The 15085-nt window shown below is 40.1% G+C and overlaps 1 protein-coding gene across 2 annotated transcripts in view; it reads right to left on the bottom strand.

Moving 5' to 3' along the window:
- Positions 1 to 10428, bottom strand: part of zcchc7 (zinc finger, CCHC domain containing 7) — a 229439-nt gene extending 219011 nt beyond the window's left edge. Inside the window, exons 1-2 of one of the 2 annotated variants that reach the window (XM_048527947.1) lie at positions 10317 to 10428; positions 6526 to 7187 (exon numbers count right to left, since the gene is read on the bottom strand). In XM_048527947.1, coding sequence (XP_048383904.1) covers positions 6526 to 7168 — 643 coding nt within the window. In that variant the 5' untranslated portion in view covers positions 7169 to 7187; positions 10317 to 10428. Of the gene's footprint in view, positions 1 to 6525; positions 7188 to 10146; positions 10245 to 10316 lie in introns of those variants that run through there. The other variant, XM_048527946.2, reaches the window with a different exon arrangement.
- Positions 10429 to 15085: the final 4657 nt, after the last annotated feature.

The raw sequence follows: 15085 nt of genomic DNA, 5'->3' as shown, positions 1-15085 counted from the left end.
TCAACATCTTGGTCTCAGGCTTGCTGCAGTGCTCCACTGAAGCTCAGCAGAAGCTGAAAGAACACCTTCGCATTTCTGCTTGGGAACTCTATATTGAATCTAGAAAGCTGCAGAGTTCAACAACTTTAGGGCTTGAGACAACTTTTCTTGTGTCCTTACCCCAACCACCAGGCCTTGTTATCACATGGTCTGCTTTTGTACACTATCCATCTGCAGTCCCCATCAGCAGCCATTCATTCTCCTATGTTGACTGTCATCCACTCCCTTGTCTGTCCAACTGTTCTTCTCTCTTTGGGCTCTATTTCCACCTAGGTGGGATGTTCTTTAGAGGGTCAGTGTGGACAAATGGGCTGTAGGGCCTGCTTCCACATTGCAGGGATTCTACGATGGTACTGTAACAACCTTTGATATTAAAGAGCAAAGTGGAAAGGCTAATTATCAAAGTGGAAATTTGAAAATGATAAAAGCATTGAAAGCTGTAATTCACTTTATATTCCTAAGCTTGCAGACTTGGATCGAACATTGTATGAATAGTTTTCACTAAAGAAGATGGGAGGTGCACGTATCTCTCAACAAAGCTACTGGAAAAGGCTAAAGAATTTTATAAGCCGATGAAAATAATGGAGTTGCGTGCCTTTTCTCAAGGATGGCTCATGGACTTTAAGATATGTCCCATGCCATATGAGGGGAACCTGAAATCTGTGGAAAAGAAATCAGCTGAATACTTTGAGAAATTTTAAACTTGTGATTGGACATGACATGGCTGTCAAGCAGATCTATAATGCTGACAAGAGAGCATTTTTGCGGTGATGCCTTCCAAGTTGTGCGTGAATGTGTGTGCATGTTTTTGTGTGTGTGCGTGCAATTTTGTGCGCACATGTGCGTCTGCATGCATGCGCGTGTTTGTGCATGCGTGCCTGTGTGGGTGCATGCGTGTTTGTGTGTGTGCGCATGTTTGTGTTTGCTTGCACACGTGTCTGTGTGTGTTTGTGTGCATGCGCGCATGAGCTTTTGTGTGCGTGTTCTTTTATGTGTGCATGTCTGTGTGCTTTTGTGCACGTGGGTGTGTGCGCGCGTTTTTGAGTATTTACATGTGTGTTTGTGCACACTTTTGCTTGTGTGCGCGCGTGTGTGTGTGCATGCGTACTTGTGTGCATGAGAGAGAATGCATAAAGTGAAATTGACTTTTTGGAAAATTTACAAAACAAAGATGTCGCAAAGGCCTAATTCATCTTCCTGTTGACTACAAAGCTCATAGTTACACTTGGATAAATGAAGACATTTTTACTTGGTGATTTCTTCTTGTTTTTATGCTTGGTGTGAATGAACAATTACAAAAGAAAGGAATGCCTAAAGATAGCACAGTTGTGCATTCATTGGATAATTGTCACACTCATCTCCCTGCAGAAGAACATGTTAATGGCAATAGCTTTGTTTGTTTAGTGCCTACTAGTGTGACAAACTTGGTTCAGCAAATAGATCAGGCTGCAATCCAAAACTGGAAAATATTTTACTGTGTGATTTCATGAAAAAAACTTACCAATTTTAATTGAAGTACTCTATCAAAGATGTCACTTTTAAACATGTAATTTGTACAGAACCAGGTGAAAAGTGAAACTCTGCAAAGACACTGGTGAAATCAATTGCTGTTTCTCACGTTTGAGGAAGAATCGAGGAAGAAAGTTTTGAAGGGGATTTAATATTTAAAAAAGCATGCAAATCAAAACTGTGAAGAAATAATGGAACTGGTTGACCGTGCTGGTGCAGCAAATCCAGTGAAAAACATTTCCAAAAATGAACTTGATGAATGTTGACAAGAATCCTCCTGTTATAATGACATTAAATACCGAAGCAAGTATAGATAGTGTTTTTGAATCATGACAAACTAAAAATTCAGACGAGGAAAGTGATAACAAGGGGGAGCGGGTTGAAAGAGTTTCATGGCAGACTGCTACCGAAGGATTTGAAAAATGTTCAAAAACGTGTTGAGCAGGGAAACTGCTTTGTTGAACAAACTGTCATGCAGCTTCACCTCCTGCATTCCTAATTTTTGCTTGAGGAAAGGAAAGCATGCCAATAAGGCAGATATAAAAAAACTATTCAAGAGGCCTAAACCCCCATTTCCTCAGCCCTCATCACCAGTAGCTACAATATGCTATGATTGCTACTGCTGTTGATGGCCCTGGTGAAATACTGTCAGAGTTTCCAGAACGCAGCATGTAAACTGCACTGCCCTTTTGACATTTAGTTCAAGAATTGTTGAAAGAATACCAGTGTACACTGTATTGGGTTTCTAGAGGAGTATTTCTCATCTCTCAACTGGTAGCCCACTATTTGCCTTACATGCCATGTAACAAATGATTACTTTATATTTCAATCTTAATCAAACATAGCATCTGGAGTATAGAACATCTGTTTATGAGCACTTAGTGTTTTTGACACCTTCAACATTGATATCAGTCCTTGACAATTTGGTCAAACTCAATGAATTATTTTTTGAACCTCCATGGTTGTTATAATTGCCTTGAGAAATCAGGCAACTCCTCTGACCCAGAAACATCAAACAAATGATGAAAATAACCAATTTATTTCAAGTCTTATTGGAAGTAGTAGAAATGTTGGTGAGGAAAGCAGGAAGGCTCCCTAAACTTCTTCCATTGCTGGTATTGAATCTCCACTGTTGGTCTGAATAGCCAGAACAAGTAGGGACCTAAGGTGCAACTTTTTCACGCAGAGGGTTTTGCCTGTATGGAGTGAGGTGCCAGATGAAGTGGTGGAGGCTGGTACAGTTACATTTAAAAGTCATCTGAATGGGTACGTGAATAGGAAGGGATCAGAAAGATATGGGAAAAGTGCTGACAAATAAGACTGGATTGATTTAAGATAGCTGGTTGGCATGGATGAGTTGGACGGAAGGATCTGTTTCCAGACTGTACAGCTCTATGATTCTATGCAGAAGGGGCCTCTGTCTAATACTTCATCTGACGATGAGCTCAAGCAATGCAAGTTCCCAGTCTTCTGCACAAGTGCAGTCAAGATATTTGAGTGAATGCACGAAATCAAAGCTCCAAGTCATAATTTGTAACAGTCCTACCATTGATCCTTGCAGATTCCACAAGTGACACCTTGTATTAGTGTCAATCACGAGTAGTACCTACATTCCGTCGTTCAAGCAAACATTCAATCCATCTTTTTCTTAATTTGTTCATGGGATATGGATGTCACTACCTAGATCAGTATTTATTGCCCATCTCCAATTGCCCAGGGGACAGTTAAGCTTCAACCACATTGCTATGGATCTGGAGTCACATGTAGGCCAGACTGGATAAGGTCAGATTTCCTTCCTAAAAGGGATATTTTAGTGAACTGGATGGTTTTTAACAACAATTGACAGTGGTTACACAGTCAACTTTAGGTCAGTTCTTTATTCCATGTTTTACTCAATTTAAATTTCACCATCTGCCTTGGCAGGATTCAAACTCACATCCCTTGAACATTGGCCTGTGATACTTGATTGCTAGTCCAGTGATGTTACCACACACCATCACCTTCTGTCATAGAGGCTATCACTCTACTATGAGGGCCAATCTGAAAGTCTTGCTTAAATCTATAAATTTCGAACTACAAGAGATATCATTTCATTTAAAATCTTCCAATAAATATATTACATAAAACTGTTTTTCATAAGACAATACTAACATGTTATTCCCGATTAGGCGTTTCACTTCTTCCTATGTTGTCATCTTATATTTTACCCACATTAGATAAGGCTTAAGAGCTTAGTCAAGCATTACTCCCACTTTGAATAGTTCTGTTTGGTACTTAGCACAAATTATTTTGTTAGCAACTTCTTACTGAGGTGTTTCCACAGCTGATGCCTTTTCCTTCTTGTTTTTATCTTCATCAGTTCACCAATGATCACAATACATAAATACATACAAAAATTCATGGGCTGCCATCAATTGCTTTACCACTTTGAAAACAGTTGGGGCAGACTTATAAACTGGAAATCCTATGAATGGTCAGTACTGATGTGAGCAATTTTTTTTCTAAATTCCATGGTTCATAATGTTTTCTTAGGTTTTCATTCAAATAAAAAAAATTAGTTTCTTCACACAGTTTCAGACATTTCATTCTACTGTAAGAGGACAAGGTTTAAAAATATCAAGTGCTCTAACTTTTCAGCATCCATTGGACTGTAATGACAAAAATGCTTAACTAAATTGGGGAAAATTACAACCAGTAAGTTATGATGACCGACATGGACAACAGCTTGAAGGCACAAAAGTTTAAACTCACTTTCCAGTTTAAGAGCAGATGGAAAATCAAATTGAAACAATAAGTTACAGTGCAATTGATTTTCCCAAGAAAACTGAATGTCCTCCATTCAGGTCATGGTTTTCCATTTTGAATGACAAACATTCAACATTACTTTAATTTGGCTCCAAATATAATCAAGAATCCCTGTTGGTCATCATAAAGTAAACTAATTTTGTGCAAAATTCAATGTTCGGTAATTTAATGGCTACACCTAAATAAAGTTGAATATTTGTCTTCTAGATTGTTTGGATAAACATAGCTGTTCAAAATATCCTGAACTGAAAAATGCACTATACGTGAACCAACGAATAGTAAACTCTGCACAGTAACACCATAATATCTCTTATCAGACAACAGGTGTTATAACTCCCTTTGAAAATCCTCACTTTAAGGCTTCCAAAAGAAGATTAACACCATCAAAACAAAATCATGAAATAGCATGCTAAAACAAGACATAAATTTTTGGTTCATCTTATTTTGAGAAATCCCCCCTTGATTTTACAACAATTAATACATATAAACATACTAAATCTGAATCAAACAAGTGGAATGTTTAAATTGAGGTAGGAAAATAAATCGGTTTGTGACCTAAAAATTGAAACACAACTATCATGTCAAAATGATACAGGTAATACTAAGAGTTAGACAGATGGGCTACGTTTCTACACTGCATGTTAAAATTTAGCTTCTATTATCTAAAGAGACATGCGATTTTTGATTTCTAATGACACTTAAGTTCCATTTACATCAGAAACATGACACCGAAGCAAAGCAGCTTTTCGTTGAAAATATAGCTGCAATACTTCAATTTCCTAGAATCAGTACAAAATGAAATCATTTCATACTGACCATAAAGTTTTAGTGCAACTGTTTTAATTGCAATATTAGATATATGATAATATTTAATGTCTGGTGCAAGTTCTTTCTCCCCACCCCCAATTGATTCTTGTGTTGAGAGCACCATACAATTCACTTTTGGGTTAGTTGTCCTGAAAAGGCAGGACAGGTTCTCCTTCTTAAACCACTGGTAATAGTTGATACACTGAATAGCTTGATTGGCCAGTTCAGTGGGGAGTTAAGAGCTATGCTAGCGTAGGACTGGAACTGCAACAGGCTGCACTGAATAAGGATGGCAAGTTCCCTTTCTTGTGGAATATTAAGGAATCAGTTTGAATTTTATAGAAATCCACCAACTTCTCAGCTTTTTATTCCCTTTACAAAGAAAAGCTGAAATCAAATTCTTAAACTGAATTATAGTCTAGTTCTCTAATTACTAATCTATTGATAATCACAACACATATGCCAAACAATGCAAACAATCCCTGAATAATGCACTAACATGCTAAATGATATTATACACTCAAGTCCTGGAATGAGTTTGACCTTTCTAATCACATATGAAAATAATAACCATTGAAGTAAAGCTTTGGTATTTGTGAAATACCTTCTACCTGTATCAAATATTTTAACTGATTTTTGTCAAATATTGTAATAGATTGAAGTATTTTCTGGTCTCAACTAATCAGTAAAATGGGTTTTGAACGACTGAGCATATTTCTTCACATACATGGAGCAGGTGAATGCTCTTTCCCAAATGCAAGTTCACTGGTGTACAGTTAGCTTGGATAAACTGCGGAACCTTTTAGCACAGTAATTGCACCTGAATGGCCTCTCCTCAGTGTAAGATCTCAAGTCTGCAGTAAGGCTGGTGGAATGCTTGAACCTCCAACACATCAACATTTCAGACTATACTCTGCTAAATACTTCAAATAGCCAAACAAATAGGGTCTTTAAAGGAATGGTCCAAATATATGCATTGGCAGTTGGCTGAGTAATTTTCTTGGTCATTTAATACTATTAACACGTAACATTTCACGTGTTTTGTGCAATTTAGCTTTAAATAGTCTGAAATACCAGATTTGAAAACAACTTTATTACATTTAATTTACAATTGTGATTCAAAATGTGACTTCTTTATTGTTATGGCATGCAAAACATTATGTTTTTCTGGCAAGTGAGCAGGTACTACGCTTCATTATGAAATTGCTTGATTTCAACATTTTTAAATGGCAAGAATTCAACAACTAGCCTATTATCTGAAACAAAACTGTTATCAAAGCAGAGAAATGTTACCTTAGCTTACTACACAGAAATACTTGCCATAACAGTATGGTAAATGCTCTGATACACCATCAAAATTCCTACCTTCTTCGTTTCTCAGTGTTCCGCAACCTACAACGTTGAGTTGGATCTCATCATCATCTTCTTCTTCCTGATCATGGCCCAGCATCATCCAACTCTCTACATTTTCATCATCCTCTGTTTCTGAATTTTCACCTCCTTTAATCACTGCTGGGTTCTGTGGCAACTTTCTGCTCAGACTGTCCGTGTTCTGTGACAATTTCTGCAGTTCGGTCAGCCAACCCACACTTGGCTCCAGGTATTCAGCTGACACTTGATCAGACTTCTCTATGGATTGATCTTTTCTTCCAAGGAGTTCACAATTTGAGGGCTTAACACCTTTGCAGGCATATACACTATCGTCATCTTCAGTATCTGACAGAATAATGATATCTGGATCATCTGAAATGACTATGACATCATTGCCAGAAGGTACAGGTGCGTTTTTTGTTTCCTGTGTCAATTTTCCATTGTCTTCAACTGAAGCAGAGTCTGGATGGGCTGAGTCCATCTTTCTATCCATCATTTGTCCATTGAGGTTGTTCGCATAGTGCACTTGGCTGTACAGCTGGAACTCTAAATCACTATCTACTCCAGTATCACTGGATGACTCCTCACGATAGAGTTCATCTTCATAGGCCTCTTTATCTTCATAACCAGCAAACATTGTCAAAGGAGAAAATGTTCTGTATAAAAAGAAACAAAAAAGGTTTTAAAAACTAATATCAATTTTTTTGGGAAAACAAATACTGCTATCAGAGAATGGGCATGACAAAATTAAAGCAGAGTTAAAAATCTTGAGCACAACCTCACATTCCCAATCCAAATCGCTAGTGATTTTTTTCTTTGTTGGGCTATTTGGGTACAATCTACTCACAAATTTCACAAAGCAATTTGAATCTTCCTAATCATACACTTTTTCCAAATATTTGTATTTTTTTTCCCTGATGCTAAATTCAGTGGTCTATAGCTTGTTGGTTTAACCTGCCTTGTTTTTTGAAAAACATTAAGACATTTTCTACTTCCAATCTTCTTGTACTATCCCCAAGTATTGAGTTTTGAATGATCATAACCCACGCTTGCACAACTTCTACATCTATTGCTTGTAATATCTTCAAGTGGAAACTATCTGGGCCTGGGTATCTGCATGCTTTTAAGGTAAAATCTAATGCAGTAGAAGAAGAACAGGAACAGGGCAGACATACTCAAGGGGAGATCTGTTAATGCTTTTGGGGCAGATTTAAATTGGATTGGTAGGGGGATGGGATGCTGACAAGTAGTTCAGAGGGGAGAGACACTGAGATGGGACTAGAAACTAAAACAAGTGAGTTTGAAAGCCAGATGAATTGCAGCATAAACAGAAGAAAGAAGTAAGTTTAGAATATAGTTTTAATACTAGGAGCTGACAGAAATAAGATTATTTACATAAGGATAAGCCTGGGGAATACAGGCCTGAGAGTCTGATTTTGGCAGTGGGTGAGTGATTCTGAAAGATATAGAATTTATATGCATTTGGAGAGGCAAGGAATGATTAGGGACAGTCAGCATGGTTTTGTGTGATGGAAATCGTCTCTCACAAACCTGATTGAGTTTTTTTGAGAAAGTAACCAAGAAGATGGATACGGGCAGAGCAGTAGACATTGTCAAATACTTACTAAAGTCCAAGTAAACAAAGTTCTGCATGGTAGACTAATGAGTAAAGTTATATCACATGGGATTGAGGGTGAGCTTGCCAAACTGGATGCAAAATTGGCTGGCCAGTAGGAGACAAAGTGACGGTGTAGAGTTGTTTCTCGGAGTGGAAGCCTGTGGCCAGTGGTGTTCCACAGGAATTGGTACTGGGTCTACTTTTGTTTGTCATTTATATAAATGATTTGGCTGAGAATTTAGGAGATATGGTTAGTAAGCTTGCAGATGACACCAAAATTGATGGTATAGTGGTCAGTGAAGGAGGTAATCTAAAATTACAAAGAGATCTTGAGCTATTCAGGCAATGGGTTGAAGAGTGGAAAATGGCGTTTAATTTGGATAAATGCAAGGTATTGCATTTTGGTAAAACAAGGGCAGGACTTATACAATTAATGGTAGCGCCGACCAGGAAGACCTAGGGGTTCAGGTACAAATTTTTTTGAAATTTGTGTCATATGTACACAGAGTGGTTAAGGAGATGTTTGGCCCTTTGAGTAAAGGAGTTGGGATCTCATGTTAAGGTTGTACAGGACACTGGTGAGACTTCTTCTGGAGTAATGTGTACAGTTCTTGTCATTCTGCTACTGGAAGGATATTATTAAATTGGAGAGGGTTCAGAGGAGATTTACAAGGATGTTGCCTGGACTGGAGGGTCTGAGTTATTAGGAGAGGCTGGGACTTTTTTTTCCACTGGAGTGTAGGAAGTTGAGAGGTGGCTTTTTGGCCACAGATTCAGGTGTAGTGAGAGAATAGCTAATGCATCAGTGTCTCTCAAAACCTCATCTCACCTCACCACCATTTAGTGAATCTGACTCTAATTATCTTTGCAGCCCAGTGGACACATGAAGTAGTGATTGCTGAGTAGCCAAAGCATACCATTTTGGAGGATACTCAAACTTCAGGGACCAAAGCCAGAACGTTTCAAACTGCATACAAAGCCATACCTAGGTATGCAGACTCCTGAACCTAAGAAGAAGATTCAGAACAACAGGAGAAACACAACTTTTATCCCTGAGGACTGCTTTACAAGGAGCGATTGAATAGATTAGATCTGTACTTGTTGAATTAAAAAAAAAGAGACAACATGAATGAAACATGCAAGATTTTTAAGAGGTCTTGACATGGTAGATGCAAATGTTTCCCTTTGTGGGAACGTCTCAGACCACAGGACATAATCTCAGAATAAGGAGTCACACATTTAAGACAGATGATTTAGGATACTTATCAAAAATAAAGTGGATAGGCCAGGATTTACAAGAATGTTGCCAGGACTGAAGGGTTTGAGTTAAAGGAGAGCCTGCATAGGCTGGGACCTTATCTCTTGAGCATCAGGGGCTGAGGGGTAACTTCATAAAGCTTTATGAAATCATAAAGGACAAAGATAAGATAAATACCTAGGGTGGGGCAAGTGCAAAACTAGAGGGCATAGGTTTAAGACGAGACCGAAAAGATTTAAAAGGGGCAACTTTCCCCCCCACACAGAAGGCAGTGTGTGTATGGAATGAATGTCAGAGGACATGCTGGATGCAGGTACAATTACAACATTTAAAAGACATTTCGACAGGCACTTGAATAGGAATAGTTTGGAGAGAAAAACCACAAGAACTGCGGATGCTGTAAATCAGGAGCAAAAATACAAGTTGCTGGAAAAGCTCAGCAGGAAGGCACCTCATCCAGGAGGGCAACTGACTAACCAGTCCTCAAGGCATGGTGTGAGTCACGATATAGCTAATGGGAAAGGAGGCCATTCGGGCCTCCTTGGACTCGGGGCGAGCGGATATCAACGAGCCCTCAGTTGGGAGTGACAGCGAATACAGGTGCGCGGGGCGGGCGGGAACTTAGCGGCACGTGACCACCTCCATTGTCTCCCTGTCCCTAGAAGGGGGTGCCTGGCTTCCCAGCGCGTGCTCACGGACGCACGCGGCAGATCAGCACGTGCAGGTTCGTGAGAGGTACCGGACAAAGTTGAAGGAGTCGTCAGGGCCCTGGGACTCTAACGGCTCCCTGTTCGGCCCGGCACCCTGACAGGCTGCCTTCATGTATCTTCTCCGGCGCCGACCATAAGTTTCCTCGTGTCTCTTCTTTTTAACAGCCCGTTTTGCCGGAAAGTTTTACTCAGTACGCACCAGCCTGTTTACATCAGGAAGAAACTGCCCAAAGCTCCTGGCTCTAACAGTTGCACATTTGCAGCTGGCCGACTAAAACCAGCGAACGCCTCAGATATTGTGCCGGCGGAGAAAAGAGCTTCCGCAAATTTTTATCCAGCTGGCCGGCTATGAATTTTCCCTGCGTTGGCTCTTTCGCAAGATTACTATTAGCAGCGCGGTACCACACAGGCGTTTAAGCCTCTCGATACTGTGTGGCACAATTTACTTTTCATTCCTTCAAGCAAGTAAAGCAGCAACTTTTTCAAGCGAAAAATTGGCACGGTATTTTGGATTATGACACTTTAAATTGTGGATTCAAATCACATTCCAGCGAAAATTGATATAATCAATGTAAACAAGGCAACGCTAAATTCGATTTATAGACACTTCTAGTCAGTGTGTGTAGATGCTATCACACAGCTTTGGAGCAAGTGGAACATGAACCCGGTTCTTGTGGTGGGAAGAGAAAACCCGAGTGATCCATCAACATGACCCCTGTCACAATATGCAAAACCTTTTTAAAGCCATCAGGGCCATCTATACACAGATCAAATATTTAAAAAATCCTCTTCATTTACAGAGTGATGTCTGTCTTTGTCAAATATGTCAGTGACACCTATAAACACTAGAAGGAACATTCCCAACATCTCAACTATGAAACCAAAGTGTGACGGAGTACTCTCCAGGCTCTCTGCCTGTACATTGTAGTAGAATCCATGGGTGAATAACTATCAGTTGGAAAGCTACTGCAAGCAATTAAATAGATGAAGAACAACAAAACTTACAGCTCCAAAGGTATTCCAGCAGAGGTCTTCAAAGCTGATAGGCTTTTGTTCGCATCAAGACTCCAGTCACTGATCCTCTGGAATTGACAGAATCTGTTCCACCTCCCTCCAAGGAAAGTGACTATTTTATAACTATTTTCAATACGGGAGATTGATAATGCCAGACAACTGTCAAGGTAGTTCCCTGTTGTCGATAGCAGGGAATATCTTAACATGCCTAAAATCCTGATGCTGATTTCTTTGCCTGACAAAATCCTCCCAGAGATGCAGAGAGCCTTTAGGCTGTCCAGATGAACTTCTGGCATGGTTTTTCTTACCTGACGGATCCACGAGAAATGTTGAACTCAAAATGAGAAACTCTTCATCATGTTTATTGACTTGCCTAAAGTATTTGACTCAGTAAATCGCAAGGTTCTAGGAATTAGGTTTTGTTGCGATGTGGACTCAAGTATGGGGTACAAGAGTACATTGAAAAGCATACAATGTCACCATACGCTGTGCCATCTTAGGTTCAAAGTACTAGGGTACAAAATCTTAGTTACAGAAATGCTAAAATAAACAAAGGTAAAAAGTTCAGCTTTTTACAGTCTTCTTACCATAAAGTAGAAAAAAAAAGTTAAAATGTCAAACGTTACTTTCCTTTCTTGAGCCATGGGCCTGCAGATGCTCCAAGCTGGCCTTCCCCAAGGGGGCTTGCTGTCCCCTATGCTGAGCTAAGACCTGCCCAAGCACGCCAACCTTTGCTACTGCTCACAAAGCTTCAATTCTGACTGCCGCCTCTTTGCCGACACTGCTGCCACCATCCTTCATGGCCAGCCATTGCTGATGCCATCTTTTGGCACAGCCACTGCTGCTGCTGCCATCTTTCATCACCAGCTGCTGCCTCACTGCTGTCACCATCCGCGCTTGCAATGGGTCCCAGCTGCTGGCACACACCATCACTATTACTGTCTACATGGCCTCCAAAAGGTATGGAAGAAACTTAAAAAAAAAACTGAGAAAAGACGAACAAGGTGAAAGAGAAAAAAGAAATCTGTGGAATAGATAAGACTCGGGCTCAAGGCACTGGATGCTGCCTAGCCCACCCCCACAACTTGTGGCAACAAAAATAAAAATTGCTGGAAAAGCACTACTGGTCTGGCAGTATCTGTGGAGAGAAATCAAAGTTGACATTTTGGGTCCAGTGACCACCATCAATGAATTGCACTCCAGAATATTCACAAAATGTCATCACAATCCTGCAACTGCTTCATGATGATATGACTACAACTGTGTCTTGAAACAGGTGCCTTCAAGGTACAGATCAGTGCCAAACAAGGCTGCATGATAGTCTCCATGCAGTTTACTATCTACCTGACCATGGTCATTCACTCCTTCAAAGATCAGCTGCCCTCTGGTATGTGTACTAAACTTTAACCTCAGTTGCTTCCTTTCAAAATTAAGCTTACCACCAAAGGCAGACATGAACTACAGTATCCAGGTGACTAGTATCATTGCCTCACTCTGCACTAGCTTTGCTTGACACTTTGCAGGAGTAGGCCACTAAGTCCCTCAAGACTGGTCTGCCATTCAGTAAAATCATGGCTAGTCTGACAATATTTCCATCTACCCGTAAACCTTTCATTACCTTGTTTGTCAAGAATCTGTCTCCCACTACCCTAAAATATTTGAAGACCCTCCTTCCCTTGCCTTTTGAAGAAGAAAGTTCCAAATGGCTCACAACCAAATGTGAGGCAATGAATTTTGAGAGGACTAACAAGGCGAGGAAATACACATTGAATGGTAGAACCCTAGGAAGTACAAAGGATCAGAGGAATGTTGGTGTACATTTCCACAGATCCTTCAAGATAGCAGGTCATCTGGATAAAGTGGTTCAGAAGGCATATGGGATACTTGCCTCTGTCAATCAAGGCATTGAATACAAAGGCAAGGAGGTTATGATGGAACAGAAACAGATGTTGTTGGAAAAGCTCAGCAGGTCTGGCAGCATCTGTGAAAAAAATCAGAGTTAATGTTTCGGGTCTGGTGACCCTTCCTCAGAATAGGAGGTTATGATGGATCTGTATATATTAGTTAAGTCTCAGAGTACTGTGTGCAGTTTGTTTGTCACACCATAGGAAGGATGTGATTTCACAAAAAAGGGTGCAAAAGAAATTCATCAGGATGTTGCCTAGGTCAGTGTGATTCAGTTAGAAAGAGAGGCTAGATAGGCTGAAATTATTTTCTTTAGAGCAGAGAAAGCTAAGGAGGAATCTGACTGGGACGTACAGAGTTTTGAGGTGCAGAGATAGGATAGATAGGGAGAAGTTGTTCCCTTAGTAGAGTGGTCAATAGAAGAGGGAGCATAGCTTTAAGGTAAGAAGCAGGAGGTTTGAGGGGGGATTTGAAAAAAAATACCCGTAGGACTGTGGGTATCTGGAAGTCTTTGCCTAAAGGGCGATGGAGCTATGAAACCTAAAGATTTTTTGGCAGTTTTAGACGAGAATTTGAAATGTCATAGAACACAAGGCTATGGGCCAAATGCTGGAAAATGGGATTTTGATTATAGGTGTGGGCACAATGGGCTAAAGGTCCTCTCTTCCTGGGATGAAAACTGTACAAAGCTACAACCTTTTGTGGCAACAGAAAATTATCTCTGTCTTATATGGGTGTTTTGAAACGATGATCCCGAATTCTAGAATCTTCCACAAGAGGAAACATCCTTCCCTAAGTTATGTCTTTAGCAGACATAAGCCAATCTGTTCAATCTTTCCTCATAAGTTATCCGACTCGCTCCAGCTTTTAGTTTGGGAAATTTTCTCTAAACTGCTTCCGTGAATTTATATCCTTCCTGCAGTAAGAAGAGTATTACTGTACTTAGTAGTTATCCTCACACCAATGCCAATATAACTAAAACATAACTCCCTATTACTCACAATAAACTATAACATTCTATTCACTTCTTAATCATTTACTGGACCTGCTGAGTAGCTTCTTGCAATTCAATAGGAAATCCATATCTCCCTGCACCTCAGAGCTGTGCAATCTGTCACTATTTAAATAATACACTTCTTTAATTCTTCTTGTCAAAATGGGAAATTTCACATTTTTCCGTATTATACTGTATTTGCCAGATGTTTGCCCATTCACTACTGGAATCCTAGCCTCTGACCTGCACTTGTAGTGACAGTATTTATATGAGTGGTCCAATTCAGTTTCTGGTCAATGGTAGCTTCCAGGAATTTGATAGTGTGGGATTCAACCACTGTTGTTCTACTGTATGTCAAAGGGTGATGGTTAGATTTCCTGTTGTTGGAGATGGTCATTACTTGGCTCTTGTGTGGCGCAAATGTCACCTGCCCCTTATCACCATGGCAGTGCCATAATATGATGCAAGGTAACCTCAATGTGAAGGTGGAATTTGTCTCCACAGAATTGTGTGGTTATCACACCTACCGATATTTTGGACAGTTGCATCTGCACATGGTCAAATAAGTTTTTCCCTCTTGTTAGTACCCTCGTCACCTGCTACGAGCTAGAAGCTATAACCTTTAGGACTCTGCTAACTCAGTCAGTAGTGCTGCAACCAACACATATTGAAGTTCCACCAAGATTATATTCTGTGCTATTGCCATCATCATTGCTTCCTCCAAGTGCTGTTTAGCATGGACGTGAGCCATTTCATAAGCAAAGGGGAAGAAGTAAGTGGTAGTCAACAGGAAGTTTCCTTTCCCTGGTTCAACTTCATGGGGTCCAAGGTGAATGTTGAGGACTGCCGGAATAATTCCTTTCCACCTGCATATCACTGTACTACCACCACCTCTGGTGAGTCTGTCCTTCCAGTGAGATGAGAGAAACCTGGGAATTGCGATGGTAGTGTCTGAGACATAGCCAAAGCCATAGAATCATACCTTACAGATAAGGAACCTTCAACCTATTGTCTGGGGCAGTTATCACAATTTGGGCACAAGTGCAAAGATGGTT

This window comes from Stegostoma tigrinum, chromosome 3, assembly GCF_030684315.1.
Source record: "Stegostoma tigrinum isolate sSteTig4 chromosome 3, sSteTig4.hap1, whole genome shotgun sequence".
In the NCBI taxonomy this organism is placed as follows: domain Eukaryota; kingdom Metazoa; phylum Chordata; class Chondrichthyes; order Orectolobiformes; family Stegostomatidae; genus Stegostoma; species Stegostoma tigrinum.
The sequence above is the reverse complement of the archived record's forward strand: the minus strand, read 5'-3'. Positions and strand labels throughout refer to the sequence as shown.